The sequence below is a fragment of the Anolis sagrei genome, chromosome X (genome assembly GCF_037176765.1).
Source record: "Anolis sagrei isolate rAnoSag1 chromosome X, rAnoSag1.mat, whole genome shotgun sequence".
Classification (NCBI taxonomy): domain Eukaryota; kingdom Metazoa; phylum Chordata; class Lepidosauria; order Squamata; family Dactyloidae; genus Anolis; species Anolis sagrei.
In genome coordinates, this window is record NC_090034.1 from 31,779,410 (window position 1) to 31,799,489 (window position 20,080).

A 20,080-nucleotide genomic window follows, 5' to 3' on the forward strand; every position below is an offset into this window, starting at 1 on the left:
CGAAACAGTTAAGACCTGTACCCACTGCAGGGAATTAAGAATGCCCTTTTGGCCCATTAAACACATCTTATCCCAGAATCAGAATATTGGATTGCCAGCTGTCTGCATGAAGCCTGACTGAACCCATTCCTGTGTCTTCAGAGCAACTTAAGAGCAGGAATTTAGTCTATGACGTTTTTCATAGTATTGAGGCTGGTGAGTAAAAGCCATTTAAAGTTTGCCAGCTGTATGGAAAAGCAACCATACATGTATTTTGTTTGTTCAATTGATTTGTACCCTGCTTTTCCCCCCACCTGGCACCCAAGAAGGATTGCAGGAAGACTAAAACAAGATCAGACTAAAATCCTGATTATAAAAATCACATTATTTAATAAGTTAAAACACCATTATATTTTAAGAAGTGTAAACTCATTTAAAAACAGAACAATAAAGATAAAAATAAAGCACACATAGACACACCATAAAAAGAATTGCAATTAATCACCAAATAGCACTTTGAATAAAACGAATTTGCTTGCCAGAGAGCAGAGAGGAGATCAGCATAGCCTCCCATGAAAGGAAATTCCACAGTGTTGCAGAAGTGTGTGTGGGTGTTGGAAATGATTGCTCGAAGGAATTAAGCTTACTTCCGTTTAATACAGTTTTGCAAATTTAGACGATGTACTCAGAACCTCAGTGTTGTCAATAGCCTTTATTAGCTGCCTTATTCATCAGATTCTGGAGGAAAGGAGCCATTGATGTCAGAACAAACAAGAAACAAAGCAAACCGTCCCATAAACCAGCTCTTTGAAAGTGAATAGAGCAGAACTATTCCGTTTCCAGAACATGTTATTATGCTGGAACATCTTGGGTACAGCTTCTGATTTTCGTCATGAGTAAAGTCAAAAACTTAATTCACTCAATGGCAGTTTTGGGACAATGACACACACAAAAAAAGCCACCCTTTTCAGTCAGCAGAGTTTTAAAAGGGCTATGGCTGCCTATCTTTTGTGGTCCTATCATTCATTTTTCAGATATATATGGACATCTCATCATCCTCATCAGTCATCCTGGTCATCATCCTGCATTTTCTGTAGCCAGGGATACAAGGCGGCTTACAATAGTTAAAAGAAATGTAGCTAAAAAAGACAAGGACAGAAGTTAAACACATCATTAACCTAGTTGGAGATTAAAACTAGTTTAAAACCATAGCTATTTCCTTATAGGAGGAAGAGCCTTCATTTGAGTGTGGGCTTGGACTGTTTTTATTCCTTTTGAATGACATGTGATTCTTAACTTTTGTAGATTCAGTAGTATAACTGTATAATAAAGTGAGATCAAGTGGGGGCAGGAAAGACTCGCCAGCCCCTAGGGATGCTATTGAAGCTGGTGAATTGATCCATGAGCCAAAATCTAGGTGGACAGTTTACCTGCTACAGGTCAGTTAATATTTCAGGAGTCTGGTATGTATTGATACTCCATTTTCACTGAAATAAAGTGAAAAAATGTTAGAATTTCAGGCAGCCATTGAGGTTGTTGAGTTCAACCCCTTCCTTGAAACACAGAGCTAAAATATCTCCAGCAGATGACTGTTGAACCAATGTTGAAGATGTCAGCAAAGACAAAGCCCACCAGCCCAAGTTAATAGACGAATCAGTTGTTGAACTGCCTTTAGTGTCATGGAATCCATCCAACTAAAATCAACCCTCCTGCCCCTTAAACTCAATAGATCTAGTCCTGCCCTTTTGGGTAGCTCAGAACCAGTCTTTGCCCTCTTCTGTGTGAAAGCCCTTCAGGTATTTGAAACATATCTTACAAAGCCTTAACTATTCTAATCTGTTCTGATAATTGCCACACTGATCAATAACTTTGGCTGCATGAGTTTACCTTGCCACTTTTTTTTAATCCATGCTCCTTTGTCCATCTCTGTGTGTGCACATCTTTTCTCTCAATGTGTCAGTCATGTGAGACACTTCACGTTCGTTTCTCATAATCTGCGGCATCCATTCTTCCTCCCCACCTCGCCTCGCCTTGCCTTCTTTTGTGTTCTGTTTTGTCATCCACTCACCTTGTTTGTTGCTCATCGCTGGTCGGAGACAACTGGTGGCACATCCTGCATGTCGCTCCTCTTTCCTCTTGTGCTGGCATGTGATGGTGGCACTGTTGTGTTCTCTTCCTTTCCCTTTTTACTAACAGACGCAGACCAAACTGGAGCATGCCCGCATTAAGGAGCTTGAACAGAGCCTGCTCTTTGAAAAGACCAAAGCTGACAAACTCCAGAGGGAGTTAGAAGACACTAGGGTAATGAACTTCGCTATTTACATGAACACGGCCTTTTTATGTGTGTAAAGGGGAAGGTTCCTGGTGCTAGGCGTAAGGGGGCCTGCTGTGTCTTGGAAAAGGAAGTGCACAGCTTCCGTGTTCTATTTCTTAAAAGGGCTTTCTTTAAGGAAATATGGGTAAGGTGCTGGCAAGAAAACGATCAAGAATAATCAAATCAAGACACAACCAAGGAGACCAAGGACCTCCAAACTCAATCAGTTGACAGCTACAGTTAAATCATACTTCAGTGGATAATGAAATAATGGATTTTGATTAATTTTTTAGGTGTTCTGGTTCAGCTTATTGATAGTTCATCATTGAGTTGTTAAAGAAGAGCCTTTATGGTCCCTGGCATGTTCTGTAGTTCATCTTTTATGAAGGCATTGTGACGAGCCTTTATGCATTTGCTTATATGTATTTATTTCTGTCAGCTCTCTACAATAGCAAAAGTCAAATATCAACAAGCCCTGATCCACTGAGTGGTTCTATCAAGCGTATCATTGAAGATGTTGACAAAGAAAGGCAACCTTGCTGTACTTCCAGATCATTCTTTGACTCTACAGTGTTTCAGCTAAATCTAGATCATTTTAGATATACTGGCTAAAATGGGAGTATCTTACCCATAAACACACATCCTTGTACTCTTGCGCAGACTGCACCACTTCTGTTTTAGTATTTTGCATCGAGAGGGACCAGTGAGTAGAACATGAGGGATCCCTTTAATGTTGACCTGGTGCCAGTTGAACATTCCGCTTCTAGTCATTAAACCTGAATGCTTCACACCAGGCCTGCCCCGTTGCTGTTCTCATTCTCTACTCTAAGTTGTATTTGCAGGTTATTCAGTTAGCCCTTTTTTGTAGCTACAGGCAGTGCTTTAATTAAATAGATCAATTTCTTCCCATTTGCCAACATCTCTGCTTCTAAGCATATGTACCTTTTTGGTTACACTTTATTATTTATTTATTTATTTATTTAAAACTTTTATATCCCGATCTTCTCTAACTTCCGTAGAGGGACTCAGACCGGCTCACAGCAAGGATTCAATGCTAATAATACAGTTTTAAAATATCATACAATAACAACAAGCTAAAATACATATAGATTAAAATTACAAATAAGCCAAATCGGCAAGATAAAATCATGTCCAACTCAGTCCGTATGTGTGGTCGATAACTTTGTTCTGTAGCCGGTCTCAACCATTACTGTGGGAATGCTTCCTTCCATAGCCAGGATTTCACCAGCCTCCTGAAGGACAGGAGGGAGGGGGCAGATCTGATCTCACTCAGGAGAGAGTTCCATAGCCACCACAGATACAGTTTAGAGACAGAGGGAACATCTTATTATCTATGACACATGTGGAGCCCCTTATATAACAAAGTTCCTTGTAACAGATCTTTCCACTTTCGTAAAGGAAAAGTTGATTTCCCATGAATTTAAACTTTACTCTATTGCCATGAATTTGACGAAAGGTCACATGTCTCTGCAGCGATCTTGAAGTCAGCAACCAGATTTCAGTACTGAATTATAAGGAAGGATCCATGCAATTTTCAACACTGATTTTGCCACGAGTTGGCATCTATTACTATTAATTATTTTTCGGAAGAAAATAGTTTAGCATCTTTACTCTCCTTGACAAACAGTCCCCAATCTACAAGGCTAATACTGTCCAATTCTTCTGCATGTTTTCTTAAAAGCAGCGGATTCTGCTTGGTTAAAGAGATTCCTACTGATTCCTTGCTGCTGGCTTCTTTCCAGAAGGAGCTAGCCAAACATACAGCTGATGCTATAGGCAAACTGCTGGCATCAGCAGTGGCCCTTTGGCGACATGCATGGATTATCCCGATAGGCGCAGTCAGTAATAGAAGACTTGCCCATGGATGAGGCTGGGCTCTTCAACCCTGAAACAGACTCCCAACTGGAGCACACACAAAGATGCATCACACGATGCATAAGTATGGTTTCTCTCCTTACCTTTGACAGCATCAGACCCGCACATGATTCAGCCCCCCAACCTTCAGCCCCCCAACCTGTGAATCGCACATTTGGTATCTCTGCGCCTGCGCAGTACAGCTTTCGGAACCTTCTAGAATAGAAAGAAAAAACATTTTACTCCTGGCTAGCCCCGTCCACCTCCCCGAGTACATATAGCCCATGGGCGGGGCTAGCCACTAGTTCTCTTTTCCGCGCTATTTTGGCAGCAGCTTGAGAACCTCTCTCCTTTGCGAGCTTTCTCTTTATTGATTATTTGGCTTATGACTGGACTGATTTTTGACTAAGGTATTTGGCTTGTGCTCTGGACTGTGCTCTATTCTATCTGCGGTATTTGACTTGGACTGATTGACAATTCTTGAACCTCTCCTTCCCTGACTCGGCCTGCCTATGTTTTTGCCTGTCGCCATGTCCACCACCTCCTTTAAGAGGTGCTCTGACTGTCCCAATACCCTACCGGACACGAATGGACACTCTCAAGGCGGCTCTCTACAAGAGGGCTCTTTTACCTCCGCCTTCCTTGGGGCAAGCAGCTCCTTCTGCCGGGCCAAGTCTGCCCTTTGTGGGCCGCGCTGAGAGTTTGGCAAAAAAGAAGGCCAAAAAAACAAGGAAAAGACCCTCCAAGATGGCCAACAGGCTCCTCCTGCGAAAAAAGTGGCCCTCAAAAAGGCGGGAAACTCTCTAGCTGACGCTTTTGCTCCCCCCCCCCCCCGCGTTGCGGGAACTCAGGGAGATCTAGCACGACCCCTGGTGGTGCCTGACGCTATTGCGGAGAGGGCCGACGCTACTCCAGCCAGTACTCTGCAGCCGAGGCCGGAAGAGTTGTCTGCCGAGGGCGTTCTGACTCCCGCGATGCCTACCTTATCGCCCCCGGGCCGCAAGGACCCTCGCGATTCCGCTGTAAGGGAACCGGTACTGGTGCCCACAGGCCCGCCTTCGGCTTCTCCACTGGTGCCGATCTCGTCTGGGAGCCAGGCTCTCGAGGGCATCTTCAACGGCCCTCCCATTGTTGCCGAAGCGGTGTTCCGATGCCGGCAGCTGCGGGTTTCCCCCCGATATCGGCGGGGATGATGCCTGGGGAGGACTATGCTCTGTGCTCGGTGCTTACCACAGGATCGATCCCCACCCCCCCTCAAGCCCAGCTGGAACCCGGTCGAGCTGCGCGCCGCTCGAGCAGGCGCCCAAGGTGCTCTCGATCTCCTTCGAGAAAAAGCAAAGGCTCCTGGCACCAGCAGTACCGCTCATCGCCGAGTAGACCTCGCTCCGGATCCTCCTCCTCCTCCTCGTCTTCCTAATCTTCGTCAGCTCCCTCCAGGCGCCGGCAGTGCTCCCGCTTCTCCCGATCTCTATCCTCTCAATGGAGGGCCTACGGTCCCGGGCCGCTGCCACCGCCGGGATACTGGCAACTAGCGCCGTTGGGGCAGTTCGTTTTTGTTCAGGCGCCTATGCCTTTCTCCATGCCTGCAGCCCCTCCAGCATCTGCGCCGTCGGGACCTGGAACGGTGCCCCCTCAGGCTGTGCAGGCCCTCCCACCTTCAACCTTACCTACGTTGCCGGGATCTACAGTACCCAACACTGTCCCTCCCACCCTCGGCAAGGGCATCTGGTGTTGACCTTAATGTATGCCGCCCAATCGTGTCCACCTTGGGCGCATCCTGTGCTGACCTAGGAGCTTGTAACTCCTCTTCTGTGATGACTTCTATGAACCAAACTTTGTGTCGTCCTACCATTGTGTCGACCTCTAGCCAGCCCCATCTTGCCGCTCCTGTTACCCCGCTGGGGGCCTCTGGTCTGGATTTACCAAATGCTTCTAACCAGGACACTATTGAACTGAGAGACACTGACTCTGATTCCGAACCACCTGATGCTCCACAAACTATGGCGGGTGAGGACACGTCCGCTTGCTTACCTGCGGATTTTAACAAGTTTGCCGCCTTAGTGGACAGAATGATTAAAGCTCTAGACATACCTGCCCCTAAACCCCCCGAACATGTGGAGGACCCGATGTTCCCCTCCGAGGAACAAAATGTTGTCTCATCCTCGGCCCTGCCCATGCTACCATATCTACTAAAGCTAGCTAAGGTGGTCGATATGTCGCCCTCTCTGGTACCTGCTGTCCCTAGGCGCCTAGATTCCATGTATAAAATCGATATGACTAACGCTAGATGGGTCTTGGCACCACCCACACCTAACACTGTTGTGGCAGAAGTCACAAAGACTAAGCTCCTAAAGAATTCCTTAACAACTCCACCCGATAGGGAGGGTAGGAAGTTGGACACATTAGGCAAAAAAGCTTACTTCTCCGCTGGCCTCTTTACTCGCATGGCCCACTATGCGACTTACATGAGCGGATACCAGACCTTTCTCTGGAATCGAACGTTGCCCTATATTGAGTCTTTACCTGTAGATGACCAACGCCTTCCGAGAGTGTTGCAAACCGAAGCCCTAGCGTTGTCCAAATTACAAAAGGACTTCACGAAACACATGGCAGAGACAGCTGGCAATTTGTTCGCCACCGCCACTTCTGTAAGGAGACACGCGTGGCTACGGGCCTCTAACCTCTCGGAGGAAGGAAAGGCGCTAGCCAAGGATCTCCCCTTTCACGAAGAGGGCTTGTTTAACCCCAACACTGACGATCGCCTTAAGCAAAAGCAAGACGTCAGACAATCTGCCTACAAATTTGGTTACACATGGCAACCATACTCACAGCAGAAAAACAGATGGCAACCATCTACTCCCGCTTACCGGAGACCTTTTGGTGGCTCCTTCTCCGGTCCCTTTAGAAATAGAAGCAGTGGCAATTCTAGGTTCCAAGGGGGACGGCGAGCACTGTATTTTCAAACAGCAAGGGCACGACCCTTTCAGGGAAAACCCAAACCTTTAGGTACCTCCAAGAAGCGCCTTTGATGCCCCCTGCTCGGATTCTGAGGCCAGCCCCCACCTATCCCTGTGCTCCCCCCAGGTTGATCTACCAGTTAAGATTCCCTTTCCCCACTGTTTAATTGTTCCAGACTCGGGGAGCCTCTCTGGGCCGTTGCCCTTTTTTAAGGACAGACTTTTTCCCTTCTATTCCGAGTGGGCAAGGATCACTTCAGATGCTTGGGTTCTGTCTATTGTTTCCGGGGATACTCTATCGAATTTGAGGACCTCCCTAGGGTTGGCCACGCTCGGGATACCCCCTTTTCCCCGCAGCTGATGCAAGAGATTGAATTACTGTTACAAAAAGGGGCTGTTTCATTCGTGGACACTGCTGTTGTTCCCTTTTGTTTCTTTTCACGGTATTTCTTAGTTGTTAAACGCAGGGATGGATTGTGCCCCATCCTTGACTTTCGGGCGCTAAATAAACACATCAAGGCCAAGAGATGTCGCATGGTGACTCTTGCTTCAATAACCCCCCTCCTATCTGGAGGAGTCTGGTTTGCTACCGTGGATCTTAAAGACGCCTATTTCCACATTTCCATTGCCCCACATCATCGCAGATCCCTCTCGTTTAGGCTTAAGGGTCAGACATAGTGTTCTAATGTGTTGCCCTTTGGCCTTTCCACTGCTCCATGGGTCTTTACCAAATGCATGGCCATGGTTGCTGCGCACCTTAGGACTAGGAGTATTACGATCTACCCCTATATTGACAATTGGCTGATAGTCGCCAAATCCCGCTACCAACTTCAAACGCATGACTCCACGGTTTTGTCTCTTCTCCAGTCCCTGAGTCTCGTAGTCAACCGGGAGAAGCCTGTCTTGGTGTTGTCGCAGAGTATCCAGCTCATCAGAGCACTCCTGGACTCCGTCTCTGAGAGGGCCTTCCTCCCTGAGGACCGGTTTGCCAACCTCCAAGAACTGGTCAAGCAGGCCATAACGGCATCCCATTTGTCGGCCAAACAACTCCAAGTCCTGCTGGGGCACATGGCCTCGACCACATCGGTCATTCCTTATGCCAGGTTGCGTATGCGACAGCTCCAGTTCTGGTTCCTGTCCAATTTCAACCCTCTACTGGACAACTCCTCTATCAAGTTATCCCTTCCCTCGTGGGTCCATTCTTCACTCCAATGCTGGCTGGACCCTACATGGGCTTGCTCGGGACTGTCATTCCACGTCCCTCATGCCACAAGAATGGTCACCACAGATTCTTCCCTTACGGGTTGGGGTGCACATTCCCACGGGCTAGTGGCTCACAGCATCTGGTCACAGCAAAAGATAGAAAGTGATCCATTCATTTCTTTTACTACCAACTTTCTGTCTGGCATCATGTTTATTTCTCTCCTATGATTGAGCAGAAAAAAATTGAAGTTGTTTCTCTGGAATATTGTTTTGATTTGGGTTTGTTTTTGCTCATACTTTGAAGTAAGCAAAAGTGGAAAAAATGGCATGGGGGTATATGAAATCCGAAAGAAAAGGATACTGGGCAAACAAAACATTGAAACCCTTCTTAAGAAATAGATGTTATCTCATCTGCTCCTCTTCCTTCCTCTGGCACTGATACTCAAGACAGAGAATAAATATTCCTTTATCTTACTAATTGGATTGGGCAGAGAGGAAAGTTGCCATTCGGCTTCCTGGCCCAATCAAAACACACAATGGGGGGTAAAGTGTCAAATGGTTTTTTGGATTGCATTGATTGGGACCTGTTGGCTTTCTGCCCATGTGCCCAATTAAAGCTGACTTGTCAGGCCTGTAAGACCAACTGAGCAATGCATCCAGCTCTTCAGGTTTGCTTTTGTTGTGTAAATAAAAAGCATAGAGGGAGGGAAAACACAAATTTTAGTAGTAGTATAGCAGTAGCCACACTAGCAGGAATTGAGTAGGGGGCAGAGTAATTGAATTTTAGAAACAAAGGCACTCTGCACATAAACATCATAGAACTTCTGGCCGTCAAAAAGGCCTTGAAGTCCTTCGAAAGGGTAGTCACAGGTCAGGTAATACACGTCCTCACCGACAACACCACTGTGATGTATTACCTGAACAAATAGGGAGGAACGCATTCTCAGGCCCTCCTAACCCTGTCCATGCAGATATGGGATTGGTGTATATACAGGGGGATTCACCTACTAGTGACCCACGTGCCAGGAGAACTAAACCTACTAGCGGATTCCCTCAGCCAGAATCCGTTAGCGCACCACGAGTGGTCCCTCAACCGTGAGGAAACTCAAATACTCTTCCTTGCGTGGGGGACCCCGGAAGTGGACCTCTTTGCAACACGGTCCAATTCCAAGTGCCCCCTCTTTTGCGCAAGGAGGCATGCCTCCCTATAGGAGGGATGTCTGGGAGATGTCTTCCTCCACATATGGGGCCGGACAACGTACACCTTTCCACCGTTTCCTCTTTTGTTGCGGGTTGTTGCAAAGGTCCAGAGGGACAATGCCCACTGCATTCTAGTGACGCCTTGGTGGCCGAGGCAACCGTGGTTCTCCCCCCTGCATCAATTGGCATGAGGGATTTTCGTTCGCCTTCCAGCCACAACGGACTTGTTGACATCACAACGAGACCAGGTGTTGTACCCAGAGGTACACAAACTGAGGCTGACTGCTTGGCGGATCCTGCCCGCCGACTAGTCCCGTTTTCGAGTTTGTCACATTCGGTGCTGAATATCATCGAGGCAGCACATAGGACGTCTACCAGACGCTCCTACCTTTATAAATGGTCCTGTTTCTGTTCTTTCGCGAGGGCTCGGGATGTGGAACCTGATACCGCTTCTATTCCCTTTATTTTAGACTTTCTGGTGTCCCTGTCAGATGCTGATTTATCTGACCCCTCCCTGAAGTGTTATTTGGCCGCCATTTTGTGGTTTTGTAGGAAGTCTGGCTTGGTTTCTTGTTTCTCAGATCCCCTGGTTAAAACCTTCCTGAGGGGAATTATGAACATTAGACCCCTTGTAACTCCTGTTTCTCCGTCATGGAGTTTAGAACTTGTGTTGAACTTCTTAATGAAACCCCCCTTTGAACCGTTAGTGTCTGCTAGCCTTTCCTGCCTTTGGTGGAAGACGGCTTTCTTGGTGGCTATCACATTGGCTAGGCGGGCCAGCGAGCTGTGCGCCCTCAGAGCTGACTCACCATACCTCAAGTTTCACAGGGATAAGGCCGTGTTGCAGACCGACATAGCTTTTTTGCCTAAAGTTTCCACACAGTTTCACATTTCTCAAGACTTAATATTGCCTTCCTTCTTCCAAAATCCTACTACACCTCTAGAAAGAAATTTGCATTTGCTCGACGTCCGTAGGGCTCTTGCCTTCTATGTGGACAGGACTGCTTCTTTCCGAACGTCTCCCAAGTTATTTGTTAAATACTGCACTGATGTCTTAGGTTTGCCTATCTCCTCCCAGAGACTGTCCTCCTGGATTGTGTCTACGATACAGCTGTGCTACCGTCTGGCTGGCAAAGAATTACCTCCTCCTGTTAGAGGACACTCTACGAGGTCGGTCTCCACGTCGACTGCCTATTAGAAGGGCGTCCCCTTGGATGTTATCTGCTGGGCGGCCATCTGGACCTCGCCCCTTTCCTTTGTGGCCCATTATAAGTTGGACGTCGTCTCGAGGAGGGATGCACAGTTCAGCAGAGCAGTCCTATTTTCTGCGGTGGCATGACACCCACCATCCAAGGTCAGTAGCTCGCTAATCTACCAAATGTGTGATTTACAGGGACTACGACAGGAAATTATAGGTTGCTTACCTGTAATCGTAGTTTCCTGAGTAGTCACCTGGGAATTCGCACATCCCCGCCCATCCTCCCCTCGAGTGTCATGCCCCGCCTTCTGGCTGCATTGCGGCGGAAGAAAACTGGTGGTTAGCCCCGCCCATGGGCTATATGTACTCGGGGAGGTGGGCGGGGCTAGCCAGGAGTAAAATGTTTTTTCTTTCTATTCTAGAAGGTTCCGAAAGCTGTACTGCGCAGGCGCAGAGATACTAAATGTGCGAATTCACAGGTGACTACTCAGGAAACTACGGTTACAGGTAAACAACCTATAATTCTTAGTCCACCTGTCAGGTAAAGGACTGTCTTTGTCATCACTAAAATGTTACTTAGCAGCCATCTCCTGGCATAGGAGATGTAAGGGGGGCCCGTCATGCTTCCACGACCCGCTAATATGGCTGTTCCTTAAGGGTTATTCTAACCTACATCTACCGGTTGCGCCACCTCCTCCGGCCTGGAGCTTGGAGCTAGTCCTCTCCCAGCTTTCCAAACCACTATTTGAACCTATGACCACCTGCGATATCTCCTGCGATATCTCCCATCTGTCGTGGAAGATGGAGTTCTAAGGGCAGACGCCCCATACATCTGCTTCTATAAAGAAAAGGTGGTTCTCAGACCAGACATATCATTCTTGCCAAAGGTGGTCTCCCGCTTCCATCTGTCACAGGACATCTCCTTATCCGCATTTTTCCAGAATCCATCCTCTCCACTGGAGGTGGCCCTGCATTCGCTGGATGTCACGCGGGCCTTCTACACCAGTAGAACAGCTTTGCATAGAAAATCTATGAGACTTTTTCTCAAATACCGGAAAGACTCCTTAGGATTACCAGTCTCCACACAGCAGATGGCCTGATGGATTGTCTCGACAATCAGACCAGCATACCAGCTTGCAGGGAAGGACCCTCCACAGCATGTGTCGGCCCACTCTACCAGGATGGTTTCCACATCGCAAGCCTTCCTAAAAGGGGTGCCTATTGATGACATCTGCCATGCGGTGACCTGATCTACTCCATTAACTTTTGCCGCCCATTACAAGTTGGACACACTGGTGAGAAAGGACGCAACGTTTGGAAGAGCCATGCTGTTTTCCTATGTGGCATGATCCCTCCTCCAAAGGTTAGTAGCTTGCTAGTCACCCATATGTGCATCTTTCACAGACTCCACAAAGAGGAATAACAAGTTGCTTACCTGTAACTGTGTTTCTTCGAGTGGTAGTCTGTGAAATTCACACATCCTCACCCATTCTCCCCTCACTGCTCATGCTTATCTATCATAGCTGCTACTGGCGGCTATGGAACTAAGGCGCAGCCCCCGCCTTCGGGCATTTATAGTATACTAGCTTGGGGACCCGGCGTTGCCCGGGTTATTAGAGAAAGTGGGTAATGGTGGTTCTGTATGCCAAGTTTGGTCTTTATTGGTCTTTGGATAACGGCTGCATTATTTTCAGGAAGTGAGTGAAGGTACTTGAAGTCCCACCATCCATGGCCCATCTTCCTACAAACAGCAGCAGGATATAGAGTGGGTCATGGGGGCTCTGTGTGGCAAGTTTGGTCTTTATCAGTCATTAGATGAGGGTGGCAGTGGTGTCAGTAAGTGAGTGAAGGTACTGCAAGTCCCATCATCCAAAGTCCATCCCCTTTCAAACTGCAGCAGGATGTAGAGTGGATCATGGGGGCTCTGTGTGCCAAGTTTGGTCTTGATCGGTCATTAGAAGAGGATTGCAGCAATGTTTTGAAGGGAGTGGAGGTACTTGAAGTCCCATCATCCATGGTCTGTCCTCCTCCAAACTGCAGCAGGATGTAGAGTGGGTCATTGGTGCTCCATGTGGCAAGTTTAGTGTTGATTAGTCATTGGCGAGGGTCTCAGTGGTCTCAGGAAGTGAGCAAAGGTACTGCAAGTCCCATCATCCATCTCTAAATTTTTCCAAACACCAGGACGTAATGTGGGTCATGAGAGGTCTATGTGCCAAGTTTGGTCTTGATCCATCATTGGATGAGGTTTGCAGAGGTCTCAGAATGTGAGTGAAGGTACTGGAAGTTCCATCATCCATTGTCAAATTCTTCCAAACCACACCAGGATGTAGAGTGAGTTATGCAGGCTCTCTGTGTAAATTGTGGTCCTGATCCATCATCGTTGGCAGTTGTAATGGTCTTAGGAAGGGAGTGCAGGTATTGCAAGTCCCATCGTCCATGGTGCATCCTCCTTCAAACTGCACCTGGACGTAGAGTGGGTCATGGAGACTCAGTGTGCCAAGTTTGGTATTTATTGGTAATTGGATGAGGGTTGCAGTGGTCTGAAGAATTGAGCAATGGTACTGCAAGTCCCATAATCCACGGTCCATCCCCGGCCAAACCACACCAGGACGTAAAGTGGGTCATGAGAGGTCTATGTGCGAAGTTTGGTCCTGATCAGTCATTGGATAAGGTTAACAGCGGTCTCAGAATGTGAGTGATGGTACTGCAAGTCCCATCATCCATGGTTCATACTCCTCCAAACTGCAGTAGGATGTAGAGTGGGTGATGGGGGCTCTGTGCCACGTCTGATCTGTATTGGTAGTGTTCTGACCCATCCCCCGGCCTTTCCTTTCCTCTCTTTCTCATCTTGGAATCTTGCATTTGAGGCTGGCCAATCAGAGAGCATATGCAAATTTCCTTCTGTCATGCCCCGTTTCTGCCATGAACCCTCTTCTCCACCAGGGGCTCCTATTGAAGCTGCCCAATCAGAGACCATATGCAAATAGCACCACAGCTGCAGCCAATCAGAACGCTGGCACATACACCTTCCGCCCTCCGCACCTCTGTCCTTCCCATACAAACACTCTTCTTTATTATAGACCAGCTTGGTGACCCGGCGTTGCCCGGGTTATTAGAGAAAGTGGGTAATGGCGGTTCTGTATGCCAAGTTTGGTCTTTATTGGTCTTTGGATAACGGCTGCATTATTTTCAGGAAGTGAGTGAAGGTACTTGAAGTCCCATCATCCATGGCCCATCCTCCTCCAAACAGCAGCAGGATATAGAGTGGGTCATGGGGGCTCTGTGTGCCAAGTTTGGTCTTTATCAGTCATTAGATGAGGGTGGCAGTGGTGTCAGTAAGTGAGTGAAGGTACTGCAAGTCCCATCATCTAAAGTCCATCCTCTTTCAAACAGCAGCGGAATGTAGAGTGGATCATGGGGGCTGTATGTGGTAGGTTTGGTCTTGATTGGTCATTAGAAGAGGGTTGCAGCAATGTTTTGAAGGGAGTGGAGGTACTTGAAGTCCCATCATCCATGGTCTGTCCTCCTCCAAACTGCACCAGGATGTAGAGTGGGTCATGGAGACTCAGTGTACCAAGTTTGGTCTTTATTGGTAATTGGATGAGGGTTGCAGTGGTCTCAAGAATTGAGCAATGGTACTGCAAGTCCCATAATCCATGGTCCATCCCCGACCAAACCACACCAGGACATAAAGTGGGTCATGAGAGGTCTATGTGCCAAGTTTGGTCCTGATCAGTCATTGGATGAGGTTAACAGCGGTCTCCGAATGTGAGTGATGGTACTGCAAGTCCCATCATCCATGGTTCATCCTCCTCCAAACTGCACCAGGATGTAGAGTGGGTCATGGAGACTCAGTGTGCCAAGTTTGGTCTTTATCGGTAATTGGATGAGGGTTGCAGTGGTCTCAAGAATTGAGCAATGGTACTGCAAGTCCCATAATCCATGGTCCATCCCCGACCAAACCACACCAGGACATAAAGTGGGTCATGAGAGGTCTATGTGCCAAGTTTGGTCCTGATCAGTCATTGGATGAGGTTAACAGCGGTCTCAGAATGTGAGTGATGGTACTGCAAGTCCCATCATCCATGGTTCATGCTCCTCCAAGCTGCAGTAGGATGTAGAGTGGACCATAAGTACTCTGTGTGCCAAGTTTGGGCCTGGTCTGTGATTTGTAGTGGCTACAATGTTCTATAGGAAGTGAATCGGGTGAAGGTACTAAAAATCCCATCATTAGTGGCCCATAGTGCCTTGAACTGCACTGGAAGTCCCATCATCCATCGTCCGTCCTTCTCCAAACAGCATCGGGATGTAGAGTGGGTCAAGGTGGCTCTGTGTGCCAAGTTTGGTCTTGATCGGACATTAATAAGGGTTGCAGCAGTCTTGGGAAGGGAGTGGAGGTACTTGAAGTCCCATCATCCATGGTCTGTCCTCCTCGAAAGTGCACCAGGATGTAGAGTGGGTCATGGGGACTCTGTGTGCCAAGTTTGGTCTTGATCAGTCATTGGCAAGGGTCTCAGTGGTCTCAGGAAGTGAATGAAGTGACTGCAAGTCCCATCATCCATTGTCAAATTCTTCCAATCCGCACCAGGATGTAGAGTGGGTCATGTGGGCTCTCTGTGTAAATTGTGGTCCTGATCCATCATTGTTGGCAGTTGTAATGGTCATAGGAAGGGAGTGCAGGTATTGCAAGTTCCATCGTCCATGGTGCATCCTCCTCCAAACTGCACCAGGATGTAGAGTGTGTCATGGAGACTCAGTGTGCCAAGTTTGGTCTTTATCGGTAATTGGATGAGGGTTGCAGTGGTCTCAAGAATTGAGCAAAGGTACTGCAAGTCCCATAATCCATGGTCCATCCCCGGCCAAACCACACCAGGATGTAAAGTGGGTCATGAGAGGTCTATGTGCCAGGTTTGGTCATGATCAGTCATTGGATGAGGTTATCAGCGGTCTCAGAATGTGAGTGATGGTACTGCAAGTCCCATCATCCATGGTTCATCCTCCTCCAAACTGCAGTAGGATGTCAAGTGGGTCATGGGGGCTCTGTGTGCCAAGTCTGGTCTGTATTGGTAATGTTCTGACTCAGCCCCCTCTGGCCTTTTCCTTTCCTCTCTTTGTCATCTCGGAATCTTGGAATTGAGGCTGGCCAATCAGAGACCATATGCAAATTTCCTTCTCATGTCCCCGTTTCTGCCATTCACTGTTTTCTCCACCAGGGGCTCCTATTGAAGCTGGCCAATCAGAGACCATATGCAAATTTCCTTCTCATGTCCCCGTTTCTGCCATGAACTGTTTTCTCCACCAGGGGCTCCTATTGAAGCTGGCCAATCAGAGACCATATGCAAATAGCACCACTGCGGCAGCCAATCCGAATGTTGGAACTTTCAGGCTGGCCAATCAGAACGCTGGTACATACACCGCCCTTCCGCCCTCCACAATTCCTCTGTCCGATACAAACACTCTTCTTTATTATATACTAGCTTGGGGACCCGGCGCTGCCCGGGTTATTAGAGAACGTGGGTAATGGCGGTTCTGTATGCCAAGTTTGGTCTGTATTGGTCATTGGATGACGGTTGCATTGTTTTCAGGAAGTGAGTGAAGGTACTTGAAGTCGCATTGTCCATGGTCAACCTTCCTCCAAACAGCAGCAGGATATAGAGTGAGTCATGGGGGCTCTGTGTGCCAAGTTTGGTCTTTATCAGTCATTGGTTCAGGGTCTCAGTGGTTTCAGTAAGTGAGTAAAGGTACTGCAAGTCCCATCATCCATGGTCAACCCTCCTCCAAACAGCATCGGTATGTAGAGTGGGTTATGGGGGCTCTGTGTGCCAAGTTTGGTCTTGATCGGACATTAGATGAGGGTTGCAGCAGTCTTGGGAAGGGAGTGGAGGTACTTGAAGTCCCATCATCCATGGTCTGTCCTCCTCGAAAGTGCACCAGGATGTAGAGTGGGTCATGGGGACTCTGTGTGTCAAGTTTGGTCTGGATCAGTCTTTGGCAAGGGTCTCAGTGGTCTCAGGAAGTGAGTGAAGTGACTTCAAGTCCCATCATCCATGTCCAAATGTCCAAGTCCCATAATCCATGGTCCATCCCCGGTCAAACCACACCAGGGCGTAAAGTGGGTCATGAGAGGTCTACATTGGAAGAAGAGGGAAGGTGGCTGCCTCTTTTGGGGCCTAGCTGGGAGAAGGCAACCTAGAAGGCCTGCAAGGATTTGGCAAAAGGGTCAAAGGCGGCTGGGGTGAGGGGGCTTTGGGGGCCAGAAATGTTCAGAAGCAGAAAAAGGCATTATTAAAAATATAATAATTGTTTTTCTCTGCTTTCATTGGAATAATGTAGTGCCTTACCTTGTAGAAGGACAATGCTTTTTCAGATCACCCAGTCAGAAGCTGCCTTCTTTGACACAATGTGGAAGAGGGAAGGTGGCTGCCTCTTTTGGGGCCTAGCTGGAAGAAGGCAACCTAGCAGGCCTGCAAGGACTTAGCAGAAGGCCAATCAGAAATCATATGCAAATTTCCCTCTCTCGTGTCCCTGCTTCTGTCATTAACCCTCTTTGCCACCAGGGGGCCCTGTTGAGGTTGGCCAATCAGAAACCATATGCAAATTTCCTTTCTGTTCTCAGCCACTTGAGAATCTTGGAACTTTCAGGCTGGCCAATCAGAGACCATATGCAAATAGTACCAGAGTGACAGCCAATCGGAAAGCTGCCACATATTCCTCCCTCCATCCTCCCTACGTCTGCCCTCCGTCGCATACAAACTTTGACTTTTATTATATACTAGCTTGGGGACCCGGCGTTGCCCGGGTTATTAGAGAAAGTGGGTTATGGCAGTTCCGTATGCCAAGTTTGGTCTTTATTGGTCTTTGGATAATGGCAGCATTATTTTCAGGAAGTGAGTGAAGGTACTTGAAGTCCCATCATCCATGGGCCATTGTCCTACAAACAGCAGCAGGATATAGAGTGGGTCATGGGGGCTCTGTGTGCCAAGTTTGGTCTTTATCAGTCATTAGATGAGGGTGGCAGTGGTGTCAGTAAGTGAGTGAAGGTATTGCAAGTCCCATCATCCAAAGTCCATCCCCTTTCAAATTGCAGCAGGATGTAGAGTGGATCATGGGGGCTCTGTGTGCCAAGTGTGGTCTTGATTGGTCATTAGAAGAGGGTTGCAGCAATCTTTGGAAGGGAGTGGAGGTACTTGAAGTCCCATCATCCATGGTCTGTCCTCCTCCAAACTGCACCAGGATGTAGAGTGGGTCATTGGTGCTCCATGTGCCAAGTTTAGTCTTGATTAGTCATTGGCGAGGGTCTCAGTGGTCTCAGGAAGTGAGCAAAGGTACTGTAAGTCCCATCATCCATCTCCAAAGTTTTCCAAATAACACCAGGACGTAAAGTGGGTCATGAGAGGTCTATGTGCCAAGTTTGGTGTTGATCCGTCATTGGATGAGGTTTGCAGAGGTCTCAGAATGAGAGTGAAGGTACTGGAAGTTCCATCATCCATGGTCCACCCTTCTCCAAAACTGCAGCAGGAGGTAGAGTGGGTCATGGGGGCTCTGTGTGCCAACTTTGGTCTTGATTGGTCATTAGATGAGTTCTGCAGCAGTCTTGGGTAGTGGAGGTACTTGAAGTCCCATCATCCATGGTCTGTCATCCTCCAAACTGCTCCAGGATGTAGAGTGGGTCATTGAAGCTCCATGTGCCAAGTTTAGTCTTGATGAGTCATTGGCGAGGGTCTCAGTGGTCTCAGGAAGTGAGTGAAGTGACTGCAAGTCCCATCATCCATTGTCAAATTCTTCCAAACCGCACCAGGATGTAGAGTGAGTTATGCGGGCTCTCTGTGTAAATTGTGGTCCTGATCCATCATTGTTGGCAGTTATAATGGTCTTAGGAAGGGAGTGCAGGTATTGCAAGTCCCATCGTCCATGGTGCATCCTCCTTCAAACTGCACCTGGATGTAGAGTGCGTCATGGAGACTCAGTGTGCCAAGTTTGGTCCTTATCGGAAATTGGATGATGTTTTGCAGTGGTGTCAGGAGTTGAGCAAAGGTACTGCAAGTCCCAAAATCCATGCACGATCGACAGTCAAACCTCACCAGGGCATAAAGTGGGTCATGAGAGGTCTATATGCCAAGTTTGGTGTTGTTCAGTCATTGTTGAGGGTCGCAGCAGTCTCGGAAAGCGAGTAGAGGTACTTCAAGTCCCATCATCCATGGCATGCCCTACTCCAAACCGTATTAGGATGGAGAGTGGGTCATGGGGGCTCTGTGTGCCAAGTTTGGTTTTGTTTGGACATTAGATGAGGGTTGCAGCACTCTTGGGAAGGGAGTGGAGGTACTTCAAGTCCCATCATCCATGGTCTGTCCTCCTCGAAAGTGCACCAGGATGTAGAGTGGGTCATGGGGACCCTGTTTGCCAAGTGTGGTCTTGATCAGTCATTGGCGTGGGTCGCAGTGATCTCAGGAAGTGAGTGAAATGATTGCAAGTCCCATCATCCATTGCCAAATTCTTCCAAACCGCACCAGGATGTAGAGTGTGTCATGCAGGCTCTCAGTGTAAATTGTGGTCCTGATCCATCATTGTTGGCAGTTGTAATGGTCTCAGGAAGGGAGTGCAAGTATTGCAAGTCCCATCGTCCATGGTGCATCCTCCTTCAAACTGCACCTGGATGTAGAGTGCGTCATGGAGACTCAGTGTGCCAAGTTTGGTCTTTCTCGGTAATTGGATGAGGGTTGCAGTGGTCTCGAGAATTGAGCAATGGTACTGCAAGTCCCATAATCCACGGTCCATCCCCGGCCAAACCACACCAGGACGTACAGTGGGTCATGAGAGGTCTATGTGCGAAGTTTGGTCCTGATCAGTCATTGGATGAGGTTAACAGCGGTCTCAGAATGTGAGTGGTGGTACTGCAAGTCCCATAATCCATGGTTCATCGTCCTCCAAACTGCAGTAGGATGTAGAGTGGGTGATGGGGGCTCTGTGTGCCTATTTCGGTCTGTATTGGGAGTGTTCTGACCCAGCCCCCGGCCTTTCCTTTCCTCTCTTGGTCATCTCGGAATGTTGGAAATGAGGCTGGCCAATCAGAGACCATATGCAAATTTCCTTCTGTCATGCCCCGTTTCTGCCATGAACCCTCTTCTCCACCAGGGGCTCCTATTGAAGCTGGCCAATCAGAGAATATATGCAAATAGCACCACAGCGGCAGCCAATCAGAACGCTGGCACATACATTTCCGCCCTCCCTCCACAATTCCTCTGTCCTATACAAACAAACACTCTTCTTTATTATATACTAGCTTGGGGACCCGGCGTTGCCCGGGTTATTAGAGAAAGTGGGTAATGGCGGTTCTATATGCCAAGTTTGGTCTTT

General features: G+C 48.0%; 1 protein-coding gene across 19 annotated transcripts in view; it reads left to right on the forward strand.

Moving 5' to 3' along the window:
- The window catches only part of CLIP1 (CAP-Gly domain containing linker protein 1), a 172,636-nt gene that overhangs the window by 73,382 nt on the left and 79,174 nt on the right, over positions 1-20,080 (forward strand). For 16 of the 19 annotated variants that reach the window (XM_060785988.2, XM_060785995.2, XM_060786003.2 and 13 more), the window contains one exon: positions 2,176-2,280. The exons of the other annotated variants lie outside the window; for them this stretch is intronic. In XM_060785988.2, the coding sequence (XP_060641971.2) occupies positions 2,176-2,280 (105 nt within the window). The remainder of the gene's footprint in view (positions 1-2,175; positions 2,281-20,080) is intronic. 19 annotated transcript variants of the gene reach the window in all.